The sequence below is a fragment of the Pseudophryne corroboree genome, chromosome 3, assembly GCF_028390025.1.
Source record: "Pseudophryne corroboree isolate aPseCor3 chromosome 3, aPseCor3.hap2, whole genome shotgun sequence".
Lineage (NCBI taxonomy): Eukaryota > Metazoa > Chordata > Amphibia > Anura > Myobatrachidae > Pseudophryne > Pseudophryne corroboree.
The window spans coordinates 223,841,925-223,857,599 of NC_086446.1; the positions used below are offsets into that span (position 1 = coordinate 223,841,925).

The 15,675-nt window shown below is 45.4% G+C and overlaps 1 protein-coding gene across 8 annotated transcripts in view; it reads left to right on the forward strand.

Moving 5' to 3' along the window:
• The window catches only part of PARG (poly(ADP-ribose) glycohydrolase), a 330,974-nt gene that overhangs the window by 97,117 nt on the left and 218,182 nt on the right, over positions 1-15,675 (forward strand). For 5 of the 8 annotated variants that reach the window (XM_063958841.1, XM_063958844.1, XM_063958843.1 and 2 more), the window contains 3 exons: positions 12,673-12,835; positions 13,772-13,894; positions 13,986-14,069. In XM_063958841.1, the coding sequence (XP_063814911.1) occupies positions 12,673-12,835; positions 13,772-13,894; positions 13,986-14,069 (370 nt within the window). The remainder of the gene's footprint in view (positions 1-12,672; positions 12,836-13,771; positions 13,895-13,985; positions 14,070-15,675) is intronic. The other 3 variants (XM_063958842.1, XM_063958845.1, XM_063958848.1) reach the window with 1 other exon arrangement.

The window sequence follows — 15,675 nt, forward strand, 5'->3', positions numbered from 1 at the left end:
ACTACTGTTGCCTGACTGAGCATAAGACCTTCCAGGTGCTTGAGTTTAATAATGGTCAAAAAGAAAATAATCTTTGGATAATTATTTGAGTTCCATATAGCAGAGGTTCCCAAACTGGGTGCCTTGGGTTACTTGCAGTTGTGCCATGGATTGGTGGTCAAGGACCAAATCAAATTATTTAAGTTCCATATGATAGTCAAAAGCAGAGCTTGGTTGGTGACTGCCAATCATAAAATATGTACTCAGAATCACAACCCTTTCCACCACTGCATATTTGATGTTAGGGATGACCTATAAGCACAATTTACTTACTTAAATAAGTTTTGCACAATTTATCAATCAGAAACTTTTGAACTCTTGGCTGCAGTGAAAAAAATGCTGATACTCATTTGTAAAACACTGGCATATAGTGATGTGCAATTAAGGAAACCAGATGTATTCTCTCTCCCAGTGATCGCGCTGAACAGAAAAAAAATGTGCTTCCAGTTGCTATGTGGATGCAAATAATTTTTTTACTAGCTCCCAGATACTGTCCCCACTTGCTTGCTTGACTAATAGCAAGCCCAGATACTTCCCCCACTTGCTGGCTACACAGATCGCTCCCCCAGTAACAAACAAATGACGTGTCTGAAAGTCACGCCATGCTGACATCAGTGTGGCGCAGCTTTTGGACGCGTCACTGTCCTGAGTGGGTCGAATTCAATTGTTTTTACCGCGGCCGCCACTAGAGGGTGCCCAACAGCAGCAATTCAATTGTTCTGCAGTTCGGCGACTGTGGAGGAACTCTTTTTTTTTTTTTTTGCAACCTCCTGAGGTGCGACTAAACATGTGTCCAAACCCGGCACTTTGAGCATCCACATGGGAGTATGGACGCCCAAAGCAGGAGTTTAGGCGGGTTTAACCGTTTTACGCACCTAAACCCTGTCTGTTTGGCCGCGACATGCGCAAAGTCTATGGGCGCCCAAACAACAATTGAATTGTGACAAGTGTTTGGGCGTCTAAACAGTCCTGTTTAGACGGGATTTTTAGACGCCCAAAACAATTGATTTCCCCCCAATGTGCCAGGATGGGAGAGTGCCAGTGTCTGCCAGAAAAATAGCCCCTCCGGAGAACACTGCCTGGTGACCCCTACCGACAGGCCAGGGTTACTGCTTTGATAGCACGCCTCTCCCACCACCACCACCACCACCACCACAGGGGAAGGGGGATGGATGGACAGTAATACACAAGGGAAAGCCGGGAGGGGGGCGGTGTCATAGGGGATAGTGAGTTGAGGGAGGGGTGTTGTGGGTACAGAGTAGGATGAGGGGGGTCATAATGTGGAGGTGGTCACAGAGAGGGGTGAGGGGACACAAGGATGAGTGAGGAGGGCACAGGGTAGGATGAGGGTGGGGGTCATAGGGTGGAGGTGGTCAGAGGGAGGGGTGAGGTGGGCACAGGTAATGATGCGTTCAGGGGGCATGGGGAGGGGTGAGGTGTGCACAGAGTAGGGTGAGGGGACACGAGGAGTGAGGTGGGCACAGAAAGGGATGAGTTGGAGTACATGGAAGGGGTGAGGGGAGTCACAGGGAGTGGTATGGTTGGTTATCTGTCAGGTGACCCTGGTGGTTGCTGCTCATCACTGGGAACAATACTGTGACCCCCCAGGATTAGGGAACACACCATCTTTCCCAGCAATGTACAGCTGCACCACCCAGCGGTACTCACCGCTGTGCATCACCCAGCGGTACTCACCACTGTGACAGCATCGACCACTCCGCCTCATTCTCATGGCGCAGCTCCGGCGGCGAGGGAGAGAACAGCAGCCGGGACCCCTGGGCGCACCAGTATCATACCATTCCCCCTTCCACCGGCTATACCCCATTACCTTTGGGCCCTGACTTACCGGCTGCCTGCAGGATATCCCTCCCCAGCCCCGTGTACTCGTTCAGCTCCTGAGCCAGACTCCGCTTGCAGTGCTGCCCATACACCCTGAACTTCTGCAGCACCTTCTCCAGCTCCCGCTCCACCGTCACACATTGCTCCATGTCCGCGGGTGACATGGCTGGGGAGTCCAGGTGCCGTCAGACAGGAGCAGAAGCAGCTCCTCAGCTGGGGCCAATCCCTCCCCCACCAATGTAACCTGTGCACTCCCCGGGTGCCACTGCCCGCCAGCACTGACACAGCTACAGCGATCAGCTGTACGGGGGTGCCGCTACCTCTGTGGGCAGGGTTTCGATGCTGCTCAAACTGGAATTGGAGCAGTGCGCTGGCAGACGGGAGGTCCCGGGAGGCACCTGGATGGGGATTGGCTGCGGTGGAACTCGGAGCCGAGCGCGTCCTGCAGGACCCGCTCATTTTTTAAAAATGAGTCCCTTGCTGCCCATAGCGCGTAAAAACACGCTATGGTGCGTATTTTGCAATCACTGCTCACCACAGGATCCATATTTTTCTTTTTGTACATTTTATAACTGTGTAAAATCTATTATGATGCACATATATTTTGAAAACATACTTAATACCAGATCGAGATGAGGGAAGTTATTATAACAGGATGGTATCTGGATCCCGGCGGTCAGAATACCAACAGTGGCATCCCGACACCTGGATGGCAAGTCGGCCAACCCCCTTCCCCCCTCTCCCGCCACCTAAACCAAACACTGCCCCCCTCCCTCCCGCGGCCTGACCCTAAAGATCCCCGGCATACTTCCGTTTGGGATGCCGGCAGTCAGTATTCCGGCCCTAGCATCATGACCCTTGTCGGGATCTTGGCGTCGGCATTGCGACCAGTATTTCGACTGCCGGCATCCCGAATGTTGGTATATTGATTGGATCCCATTAAAACTATTATGTGGAATCACAGGTCTATATATATTTGGCAACTGACATAATTTTCATAATTTTGGCTCTGTACGCCACCACAATGGCTTTGAAATGAAACAATGCAGATGCAAGTGAAAAGCAGACTTCCAGCTTTAATCAAGGGGTTAAACAAAAATATAGTTTGAAAAGAGTAGGAATTGCAACCACTTTATACATCTTTTCAGGAGCTGAAATGTAATTGGGCAAATCAACAATCTTAAATTAAATATTCATTTTTGATACTTTGTTGAGAATCCTTTGCATGCTATGACTGCCTGATGTCTGAATCCCATGGCCATCACCAGATACTGGGTTTCCGTGTTTGTTAGGCTTTGCCTGGCTTTTACTGCAGCTGTCTTCAGTTGTTTGTTGTCATGGGTCTATTTGCCTTTACGTTTGTCTTCAACTCAATGGGGTTGAGATCAGGTGATTGACTCACCTGTTGTAGAATATTCCACTTCTTTACCTGAAACTCCTGGGTTGCTTTCACGGTACATTTTGAGTTATTGCCCATCTATGCTGTGAAGCGCTGTCCAGTTAACTTTACTGAATGTGGCTGAATCTGAGCAGACAATATATCTCTATACATTTAAGTACAAACAGAGAGAAGACTTTTTTCTCATCAATGATTCAGGAGACTGAAGGTTGAAATACCAAAGACCTACTATCATACCATACTGCATATGCCCAATCTCGTCCGATTTTGGAAGCTATACAGTATAGGGCAGAGCCAGTACCAGGTGGGAGACCGCCGGGGAATACCCAGTGCAGTAGGTGGGAGCCATAGGGACACTCCAGTCTAACATTGACAGCTGATTAATCTTTATTTTCCCTGGTTTCCAAGCCAATTCTTGGCAAATGGTACCATATCAATCACTCTGACCTACAGTCAACAGGGTGACAGCTATCACCTACTTGCCCAATTATTTTTCTTATTTGAGTAGTGGACACAGCAAATTAATATTATTTGTTGATAACCAATTACACATTTTATTCAAGAGTGGCCAAAAGAAGAAGTTTTCCCTCTTCTTTCTGTTTGTACTTAAATGTTACTCATTGACTTTATGGTGCACCACCAGCATCCCTATAATGGACAATTTGTCACATTACTCTGCGAGTGCTGGTCTTTGACATATTCTAATTGTTGAATCCTTTTGTCCGGTGCGGAGTCACAACCTCCATTTTATACCGTATCCCTGAACATGTCAGAATTCATTCAGCTGATTCTGTCACATCATCCATAAGCACTAATAACCCAATTCCATTGGCTGCCATGTAAGCCCGTGCCATCATAGTGCTTTCACTATGTTTTACGGATGAGTTGGTAAGCTGCGGATCATGATCCATTCCAAGTCTTCCACGTACTTTTTTGTTCCCATCATACTGGTGGAGGTTGATCTTGGTTTAATTTGTCCAAAGAATGCTGTTCCAGAACTGGGCTGGCTTTTTTAGATCTTTGGCAAAATCTAATCTGACCTGTCTATTCTTGAGGCTTATAAATGGTTTGCACCTTGTTGTGAACCCTCTGTATTTGCTCTCTTGTGAAGTATTTTCTTTACAGTAGACTTGGATAACGATATGCTTACCTCCTGGAGAGTGTCCTTGGATGTTAAAGAGGGGTTTTTCTTTACTATGGAAAGATCCATGCCATCATATACCACTATTCCATGGATGTCGAGGCCTTTTTGTGTTGCTGAGCTCAGCATTGTATTTGTTTTCTCGGAATGTACCAAACTGTTGATTTGGCCGCTCCTAAGGTTCCTACTGTCTCCCTGATTAATGTTTTTGTTTTTGAAGCCCAAGGATTGCCTGTTTCACTTGCATTAACCACTTGGTCGCATCAGATGTGGCCATTGATGTTTGTACTGATTTTTTATTTTATTTTTTAAGGAAAATTGTGTTGGACATACTTTTAAATAAATGTTCTTAACCTAATTTAGTCATAAAAACAAACAAACCTGATTTCTGAGCGTTTTGCTGCAGTGCTGGAGTTACATGGTATTATCTGGGCACTTATCGCATGTCTGCCGATATTTCCACAAGTGCCCCACGAATGATGATTTTTGTTTTTAATTCTACTTTACGTAGTTCACACTTTTCGTCTCCAGAAAGAAAAACTTACTGCACTATCTATCATCAGAATTTATAGCCTAATACAGGTTGAGTATCCCATATCCAAATATTCCGAAATACGGAATATTCCGAAATACAGACTTTTTTGAGTGAGAGTGAGATAGTGAAACCTTTGTTTCTCTGACGTCCTAGTGGATGCTGGGAACTCCGTAAGGACCATGGGGAATAGCGGCTCCGCAGGAGACTGGGCACAAAAGTAAAAGCTTTAGGACTACCTGGTGTGCACTGGCTCCTCCCCCTATGACCCTCCTCCAAGCCTCAGTTAGATTTTTGTGCCCGGCCGAGAAGGGTGCACACTAGGGGCTCTCCTGAGCTTCTTAGTGAAAGTTTAGTTTTAGGTTTTTTATTTTCAGTGAGACCTGCTGGCAACAGGCTCACTGCATCGAGGGACTAAGGGGAGAAGAAGCGAACTCACCTGCGTGCAGAGTGGATTGGGCTTCTTAGGCTACTGGACACCATTAGCTCCAGAGGGACCGAACACAGGCCCAGCCTCGGAGCTCGGTCCCGGAGCCGCGCAGCCGGCCCCCTTACAGAGCCAGAAGCAAGAAAAGGTCCGGAAAAATCGGCGGCAGAAGACATCAGTCTTCAACAAGGTAGCGCACAGCACTGCAGCTGTGCGCCATTGTTACTCAGGCACACTTCACACTCCGGTCACTGAGGGTGCAGGGCGCTAGGGGGGGGCGCCCTGAGCAGCAATGTAAAACACCTTGGCTGGCATAAATACACCACATATAACCCCCAGGGCTATATGGGTGAATTTTAACCCCTGCCAGAACTCACCTAAAAAGCGGGAGAAAAGGCCGCCGAGAAGGGGGCGGAGCCTATCTCCTCAGCACACGGGCGCCATTTTCCATCACAGCTCCGCTGGAAGGACGTCTCCCTGACTCTCCCCTGCAGTCCTGCACTACAGAAAAGGGTAAAACAAGAGAGGGGGGCACTAATTTGGCGCAGTTTTATACTAACAGCAGCTATAAAGGGAAAAGCACATTTTATAGTGGTATTCCTATATATATATAGCGCTCTGGTGTGTGCTGGCATACTCTCCCTCTGTCTCCCCAAAAGGCTAGTGGGGTCCTGTCCTCTATCAGAGCATTCCCTGTGTGTGTGCGGTGTGTCGGTACGATTGTGTCGACATGTTTGAGGAGGAAAATGAGATGGAGGCGGAGCAATTGCCTATTATACAGTTGTCAACCCCTAGGGAGTCGACACCTGAGTGGATGAGCTTGTGGAAGGAATTGCGTGACAGTGTCAGCTCCTTACGACAGACAGTTGACGACATGAGACAGCCGGCTACTCAGCTTGTGCCTGTCCAGGGGTCTCAAACGCCATCAGGGGCTTTAAAACACCCGTTACCTCAAATGGCAGACACAGACACGGATACTGACTCCAGTGTCGATGATGAGGAGACAAACGTGACTTCCACTAGGGCCACACGTTACATGATTGAAGCAATAAAAAATGTATTGCATATATCTGATAATACAAGTACCACTAAAAAGGGTATTATGTTTGGTGAGAAAAAACTGCCTGTAGTTTTTCCTGTATCCGAGGAATTAAATGAAGTGTGTGATGAGGCGTGGGTTTCCCCCGATAAAAAACTGATAATTCCTAAAAGGTTATTGGCATCGTACCCTTTCCCGCCAGAGGATAGGGCACGTTGGGAAACACCCCCTAGGGTGGATAAAGCGCTCACACGCTTGTCTAAACAGGTAGCACTACCCTCTCCTGATACGGCCGCCCTAAAGGAACCTGCCGATAGAAAGCTGGAGAATATCCTAAAATGTATATACTCTCACACGGGTGTTATACTGCGACCAGCAATCGCCTCAGCCTGGATGTGCAGTGCAGGCCTGGCGTGGTCGGATTCCCTGACTGAAAATATTGATACCCTAGATATGGACAGTATATTACTGACTATAGAGCATTTGAAGGATGCATTTCTATATATGCGTGATGCACAGAGGGATATTTGCCGACTGGCATCAAGAGTTAGCGCGCTGTCCATTTCTGCAAGAAGAGGTTTATGGACGCGGCAGTGGTCAGGTGATGCGGATTCTAAAAGGCACATGGAAGTATTGCCTTATAAGGGGGAGGAGTTATTTGGGGTAGGTCTATCAGACCTGGTAGCCACGGCAACTGCTGGAAAATCCACATTTTTACCCCAGGTAGCTTCTCAACCTAAGAAGACGCCATATTATCAGGCGCAGTCCTTTCGGCCCCATAAGGGCAAGCGGGCAAAAGGCGCCTCCTTTCTGCCCCGTGGCAGAGGGAGAGGAAAAAGGCTGCAACAAACAGCCAGTTCCCAGGAACAAAAGCCCTCTCCCGCCTCCGCAAAGTCCTCAGCATGACGCTGGGGCTTTACAAGCGGACTCAGGCACGGTGGGGGCCCGTCTCAAGAAGTTCAGTGCGCAGTGGGCCCACTCGCAAGTGGACCCCTGGATCCTTCAGGTGGTATCTCAGGGGTACAAATTGGAATTCGAGACGTCTCCCCCTCGCCGTTTTCTAAAGTCTGCTTTACCGACGTCTCCCTCAGACAGGGAGGCAGTATTGGAAGCCATTCACAAGCTGTATTCCCAGCAGGTGATAATCAAGGTACCCCTCCTACAACAGGGAAAGGGGTACTATTCCACACTATTTGTGGTACCGAAGCCGGACGGCTCGGTGAGACCAATTTTAAACCTAAAATCCTTGAACACTTACATACAAAGGTTCAAATTCAAGATGGAGTCACTCAGAGCAGTGATTGCAAACCTGGAAGAAGGGGACTATATGGTGTCTCTGGACATCAAAGATGCTTACCTACATGTCCCAATTTACCCTTCTCACCATGGGTACCTCAGGTTTGTGGTACAGAACTGTCACTATCAGTTTCAGACGCTGCCGTTTGGATTGTCCACGGCACCCCGGGTCTTTACCAAGGTAATGGCCGAAATGATGATACTCCTTCGAAGGAAGGGAGTTTTAGTTATCCCTTACTTGGACGATCTCCTGATAAGGGCAAGATCCAGGGAACAGTTGGAAGTCGGAGTAGCACTATCTCAGATAGTGCTGCGCCAGCACGGTTGGATTCTCAATATTCCAAAATCGCAGCTGATCCCGACGACACGACTTCTATTACTAGGGATGATCCTGGACACAGTCCAGAAAAAGGTGTTTCTCCCGGAGGAGAAAGCCAGGGAGTTATCCGAACTAGTCAGAAATCTCCTAAAGCCAGGCCAAGTCTCAGTGCATCAATGCACAAGGGTCCTGGGAAAGATGGTGGCTTCTTACGAAGCAATCCCATTCGGCAGATTCCACGCAAGAACCTTCCAGTGGGATCTGCTAGACAAATGGTCCGGGTCGCATCTTCAGATGCATCAGCGGATAATCTTGTCACCAAGGACAAGGGTGTCTCTCCTGTGGTGGTTGCAGAGTGCTCATCTTCTAGAGGGCCGCAGATTCGGCATTCAGGACTGGGTCCTGGTGACCACGGATGCCAGCCTGAGAGGCTGGGGAGCAGTCACACAGGGAAGAAATTTCCAGGGCTTGTGGTCAAGCCTGGAGACATCACTTCACATAAATATCCTGGAGCTAAGGGCCATCTACAATGCTCTAAGCCTAGCAAGACCTCTGCTTCAAGGTCAGCCGGTGCTGATCCAGTCGGACAGTCGCCCACGTAAACAGACAGGGCGGCACAAGAAGCAGGAGGGCAATGACAGAAGTTGCAAGGATTCTTCGCTGGGCGGAAAATCATGTGATAGCACTGTCAGCAGTGTTCATTCCGGGAGTGGACAACTGGGAAGCAGATTTCCTCAGCAGACACGACCTCCACCCGGGGGAATGGGGACTTCACCCAGAAGTCTTCCACATGATTGTGAACCGTTGGGAAAAACCAAAGGTGGACATGATGGCGTCCCGCCTCAACAAAAAACTAGACAGGTATTGCGCCAGGTCAAGGGACCCTCAGGCAATAGCTGTGGACGCTCTGGTAACACCGTGGGTGTACCAGTCAGTGTATGTATTCCCTCCTCTGCCTCTCATACCCAAGGTACTGAGAATCATAAGAAGGAGAGGAGTAAGGACTATACTCGTGGCTCCGGATTGGCCAAGAAGGACTTGGTACCCGGAACTTCAAGAGATGCTCACAGAGGACCCGTGGCCTCTACCTCTAAGAAAGGACCTGCTCCAGCAGGGACCCTGTCTGTTCCAAGACTTACCGCGGCTGCGTTTGACGGCATGGCGGTTGAACGCCGGATCCTGAAGGAAAAAGGCATTCCGGATGAAGTCATCCCTACCCTGATCAAAGCCAGGAAGGATGTAACCGTACAACATTATCACCGTATTTGGCGTAAATATGTTGCGTGGTGCGAGGCCAGGAAGGCCCCTACAGAGGAATTTCAACTGGGTCGTTTCCTGCATTTCCTGCAAACAGGACTGTCTATGGGCCTAAAATTAGGGTCCATTAAGGTTCAAATTTCGGCCCTGTCGATTTTCTACCAAAAAGAACTGGCTTCAGTTCCTGAAGTTCAGACGTTTGTCAAGGGGGTACTGCATATACAGCCTCCTTTTGTGCCTCCAGTGGCACCTTGGGATCTCAATGTAGTTTTGGGGTTCCTAAAATCACATTGGTTTGAACCACTCTCCACTGTGGACTTAAAATATCTCACATGGAAAGTGGTAATGCTGTTAGCCCTGGCTTCAGCCAGGCGTGTCTCAGAATTGGCGGCTTTATCCTATAAAAGCCCTTACCTAATTTTTCATACGGACAGGGCAGAATTGAGGACTCGTCCTCAATTTCTCCCTAAGGTGGTTTCAGCGTTTCACTTGAACCAGCCTATTGTGGTACCTGCGGCTACTAGGGACTTGGAGGACTCCAAGTTGCTGGACGTAGTCAGGGCCCTGAAAATATATGTTTCCAGGACGGCTGGAGTCAGAAAATCTGACTCGCTGTTTATCCTGTATGCACCCAACAAGCTGGGTGCTCCTGCTTCTAAGCAGACTATTGCTCGTTGGATTTGTAGTACAATTCAGCTTGCACATTCTGTGGCAGGCCTGCCACAGCCAAAATCTGTAAAAGCCCATTCCACAAGGAAGGTGGGCTCATCTCGGCTTTACAACTTTGCCGAGCAGCTACTTGGTCAGGGGCAAACACGTTTGCTAAATTCTACAAATTTGATACCCTGGCTGAGGAGGACCTGGAGTTCTCTCATTCGGTGCTGCAGAGTCATCCGCACTCTCCCGCCCGTTTGGGAGCTTTGGTATAATCCCCATGGTCCTTAGGACGTCAGAGAAAATAAGAATTTACTTACCGATAATTCTATTTCTCGTAGTCCGTAGTGGATGCTGGGCGCCCATCCCAAGTGCGGATTGTCTGCAATACTTGTACATAGTTATTGTTACAAAAATCGGGTTATTATTGTTGTGAGCCATCTTTTCAGAGGTTCCTCTGTTATCATGCTGTTAACTGGGTTCAGATCACAGGTTGTACGGTGTGATTGGTGTGACTGGTATGAGTCTTACCCGGGATTCAAAATCCTTCCTTATTGTGTACGCTCGTCCGGGCACAGTATCCTAACTGAGGCTTGGAGGAGCGTCATAGGGGGAGGAGCCAGTGCACACCAGGTAGTCCTAAAGCTTTTACTTTTGTGCCCAGTCTCCTGCGGAGCCGCTATTCCCCATGGTCCTTACAGAGTTCCCAGCATCCACTACGGACTACGAGAAATAGAATTATCGGTAAGTAAATTCTTATTTTTTTGATGGCTCAATGTACACAAACTTTGTTTAATACACACAGTTATTAAAAATATTGTATTAAATGTCCTTCAGGCTGTGTGTATAAGGTGTATATGAAACATAAATGAATTGTGTGAATGTACACACACTTTGTTTAATGCACAAAGTTATAAAAAATATTGGCTAAAATTACCTTCAGGCTGTGTGTATAAGGTGTATATGAAACATAAATGCATTCTGTGCTTAGATTTAGGTCCCATCACCTTGATATCTCATTATGGTATGCAATTATTCCAAAATACGGAAAAATCCCATATCCAAAATACCTCTGGTCCCAAGCATTTTGGATAAGGGAGACTCAACCTGTGTAACATATTTTGTTGAAAAAAAAGGGTGCAGGTGTACCATTTCTTTTACAGTTACCTGTTTAGATTGATCATCCCTTCTAGTCTATTGGATAAATACCCCCCACCTCCTGTAAAATTAACCTAATAAATCAACCTCTTAGAATTAGTAATTATGGGGATGTCATTGCTGCTGGGCCTTATATCTGACCACTTGGAAATGGTTGGTTCTGGCACTTCTTGCGTGTCCATGTGTATTTAATGTGTCGTTACTCGATGCAAATATAGAATTACTAAAATGATGAAAACTCATCCTTCAGGGATTATACACATGCGTTGGAGAGTTCTCACACCGTTGTCCTCATTGGTTGCATAAGAAACTGATGGTGATTATCCAAGCTGCAGGTACACATCCCTGATGCTTCTCATCTGATCAAGTAAGGATGTTTGAGAACTTCCTTCAGCAATCCTCTTTAAATATCATATAATTACATGGCATGACATCAATTACCAGATATCATGCACGTCAGTGGTAAAGATGGTACAGGTATTGGAAAATTTAGGTGAATGGATATACTCACCCTTTTTGTGTTAAAGCTTTTTCAACATTTATTTCAAATTCCCGATGTTATTAGTAGGAAAATTAGATCCAAGAAGGTGATGTTGGAATAAGATGTACGACTATTGCATAAACCGTGCTTAAAAGATAAAAAAAAGCTTTAATTAAATTTTTTAGGTGGAAAATACAAAAAAATTGGCACTCATTATAAAAGCATTTAAGAGATCAAATGAGAGTAACCATTAAATACCATAAAATGCTGCACGTTTCACAGAACATTGATCTTCTTCATCTTTTAAGCACTATTTATGCAGTAGTAGTACATACTTTGCAATATTACCTTCTTGGATCTATTTTTGGTATTAATACCTGACTGACTTCTGGAATTTAAAATAAATGTCTAAAGAGCTTTGTTAGTACAAAAAGGGTGGAGTATAACGATTTACCTGTATTTTCCAATATAATCTTTACCACATCTGGTAATCTAGTTCATCCCATTCAATTATATGACATTGAAAGAGGATCAATGAAGGAAGCTCCCAATCATAATTATTTGAACGGATGAGACGAATCAGGGACGTGTACCTGCAGCCTGGATGGTCGCCAGCTTTGCTTATGCAACCACCAAAGGATAACGACTATATATAATTCCAGTGGGGTACATTTTTGTTTTTATTAAATGGCGCCATATTATACTACAGTGTGTACTGTATATTGCCATTTTTATTTATTATATATTTACATTGAGTGACCCCACATTGAATACACACAGACACTCAAGAAGCGCCAGAGCCACTCATTTCCATGTTGACATGCTTTGAGGAACCACGTTGAAAGGATCGTGCTGTTTTTAGTTGCACATTTAGATTGTCATTCCGAAGATATCTATTGGCGCAGGTCGACATCCTAATTTATATTTGACCACTGCTTTCTCTTTATATCTTACTTGTGTATGTGTGTGACTTTCTTGTTCTAAATAAATTGTTCCTTATGTGGTAGTTGAGCATGTGTTAAAAGCTTAAGAGTTTATCTATGTTTCAACATAGTTAAGTACAGTTAACTAACTCCACTCTGTTCCAAAAGCAGTAAAGATCTGCCCAGAGATAATCAAAGACAATTGGCGGAACATTCTACATCAGACCGGAAATGGCTTGGCACTCCACTGGAGCACATGAAGAGAATGCCAACATGCAACATGGTACATTCATCACTGAGGCCTTCCGACAACCACACGGTCACTGTAGAGGTAAGGAGTCCAAGCAGTTGTACTGCCTCCATCAATGTCTCGCAGGGAAAATGGTAATGATTATTTATATTATATAACATCCCAAACTGGCCGTAATAGCCTCTGTGACTTCCAACTTAACTCAATCACTCCAACCTGCAGATGTCTAACATTAACTTCCAAAAGTTTAAAACATGCAACTTCTGATTACAGGATCTCTTTGTTCTCTGCCACACTTGGGGTGACATGATTGCACAGTGGTTAGCATTGATACGGCACAGTACTGGGACCATACATACAGTTTTGGATAGTACACTATCTGTGTGGGGTTTGTTTGTTTATCCCTAGGCTTGTGTGAGTTTCCTCTAACAGTCTAAAACATACCTTAATGTTACTTGGCTTATGACAAAATGAACCCTGATGCAAGTCAGTTACTGTATGTGGGCGAACCATCCCAGCCATTGGCATAGAAAAATTGTTTGCAAATAGGGGGGGAATTCAATCAGACCAGGTAAATTACCAAGCATGAAAAAAAGTGGTAACCTCGAGCTGTAACGCCGTGGACTATGCAATTACAGCCCCCTTTTTGTTTTGCCCAATAAATTACGTTGTTTTCAGGCATTAACACATAGAATCCTGGATAAGTTCCCAGACCTATATGTACGGCACCCGATAACAGGCTATTTATCAGGGATTCCTTTTCGGGTCTGCTCACCCTGGGTGCAAGACATTCGTCTGACATCACAGGTCCTGCATAGGCCGCTATATGAATAATTGAAGGAAGACACATTGTGCTTATAATAGTACTCGAAACGGTAAACCTAATAAACAAAAAATAATCCCTAAAACATTGCAAGTGACATTTATAGAGGCACAAGTTTAACTATACTGCATGTATGATTTATAGTATTAACAAAAAATAACTATTTCCCTTCATATTTTGTGAATCTGTTGCAGTATCCCAATATACATGAGAAGGTGGTGCCTAAACCCTACCCAAATTCATTTATTGACAAATGGGACAACTCGTATGTTAAAATGCCCTGTTCACAACACAACTTGTATCCAGTGAATGACCAGGTGAGAAATTTATGATCATCGTCACCTTAGAGCTTAATATATACTGTAAATACTGTTTATTTTTAAAACTGTACGTTTAAATTCCATACAGAATGGAGGACAGATCACTGCTAGTCGGTGGAACCTTATTGAGTCCTCGCTCAGTAGCAGGATCAGAAACCCACATGATTTAAAGGTGAGCGTTCGGTTGTAACATTGTACTTTTCCATCCTTCCAATGATTGGAATCTTGTAAGTTTATATTTGATCACCCCATGCTCATGTTTGTGCCCATTGTTTTTATTTGTTGTTTTTATTTATTGATTCTATCAATGTAATTGATGTGGATTGCCAGTAATATAAATTATTTTATTATACACTGTCGAGTCACATCATTATGACCACCAGCTAATCGCCAGAGCAACCGCCGTGTGCTATGTGGACAGCAGTTAGACTGGCTGAACTGCCATTTTAAACTCATGTCTGGTAGCCCCCAGGCTCATTTTGACTGTGAGCTTACTCCACTGTAGTGTGTCGGTCAGCCCTCATGCATCTTCGTAGCCGACGATCACCTCTCGCATTGGTGGCACGTGGTGCTCCGCAGTTTCCATCTCGGTTATTCACAATGGTAGAGTTTGTCCAGTCACGATACACCTTCACCACAGCAGCACGCAAACAGTTAACAAATTGCGCTGCTTCAGAAATACTGCCCCCCTTGAGCCGAAAGCCGATAATCATCCCTTTTTGTAACTGATAAATCGTCCCTTTTACCCACGACAGCAACAAGCGATTTGTGTGCAGACGGCCTATCGCACACCTTATATACCCACCAAGCCAGCGCATGACGTGTACTTTATGAGCTACGCGCTGCCGATGTCAAATTTAGGAGGTAGTCGTAATAATGTGACTCGACCGTGTATATCAAAAAATGAGCCATGCATGATAACCATCTAATTTCAGTGCAAACCTGCTTTTTCCATAATTTTTTTTCGTTTAAACATTCGTCTACTCTCTCTTTCCGTAGTAGCTGTATCAGTAATAAAACAAACAAACAAACAAACAAACAGTATACGATACAGCACATTATATTTCTGTGTTTTATCTTATAGGTAGGTCAGACAGTATTGTTTGTTTTTCTGTAGTGTAGAGTCTTCCCTGCTCTTGGGTGCTGGTGATGCTCTCTTTGGAGGCAGGACAAGGGCTAGCTACCGGGAGGATGCCAGTCCGCTACCTCTGTAGTGCATGTCTGGATGTAGATGCAGATGTTCTACGCACCATGTCACAAGAAAGCACCCAATGGAATAAAAGCCTGGAGACAGGACTCAGAACTCAGTAGCTCAATAGCATTCCATGTGGCAGATGTATTAAGCCTGGAGAATTGATAAAATGGAAGGTGATAACGCACTAGCCAGTCAGTTCCTGTAATTTTTCAAACCCGCGTCCAGCTGGGATTACTGACCATGTGGGATAACAAGTAGGCTTCTTGATTGTCACCCAGACGCCTGCTTATTATCTAGAGCCACCAAAAGGTCTCTCATCTGGTGGCAAAATCCAAAACTACAGCCACAAGGAATATCGCTCCCAGACCCAGAATAGTTAATACCATAGACTCTATTCCTATATGCCGGAGAGCTCACCTCCTGACAAATATAGTGCAGGATACATTGTCACAGGAAGAGAACTATGTTACATAAATATACTGAAAAATGAGTATAGTATGAAAAGCAGGTCCAGTGTTTTCAGTTACTGGAAACACACCTTAGGTAGTTTTCTGACAAGAAGATCATGGTGACTTTAATAAAG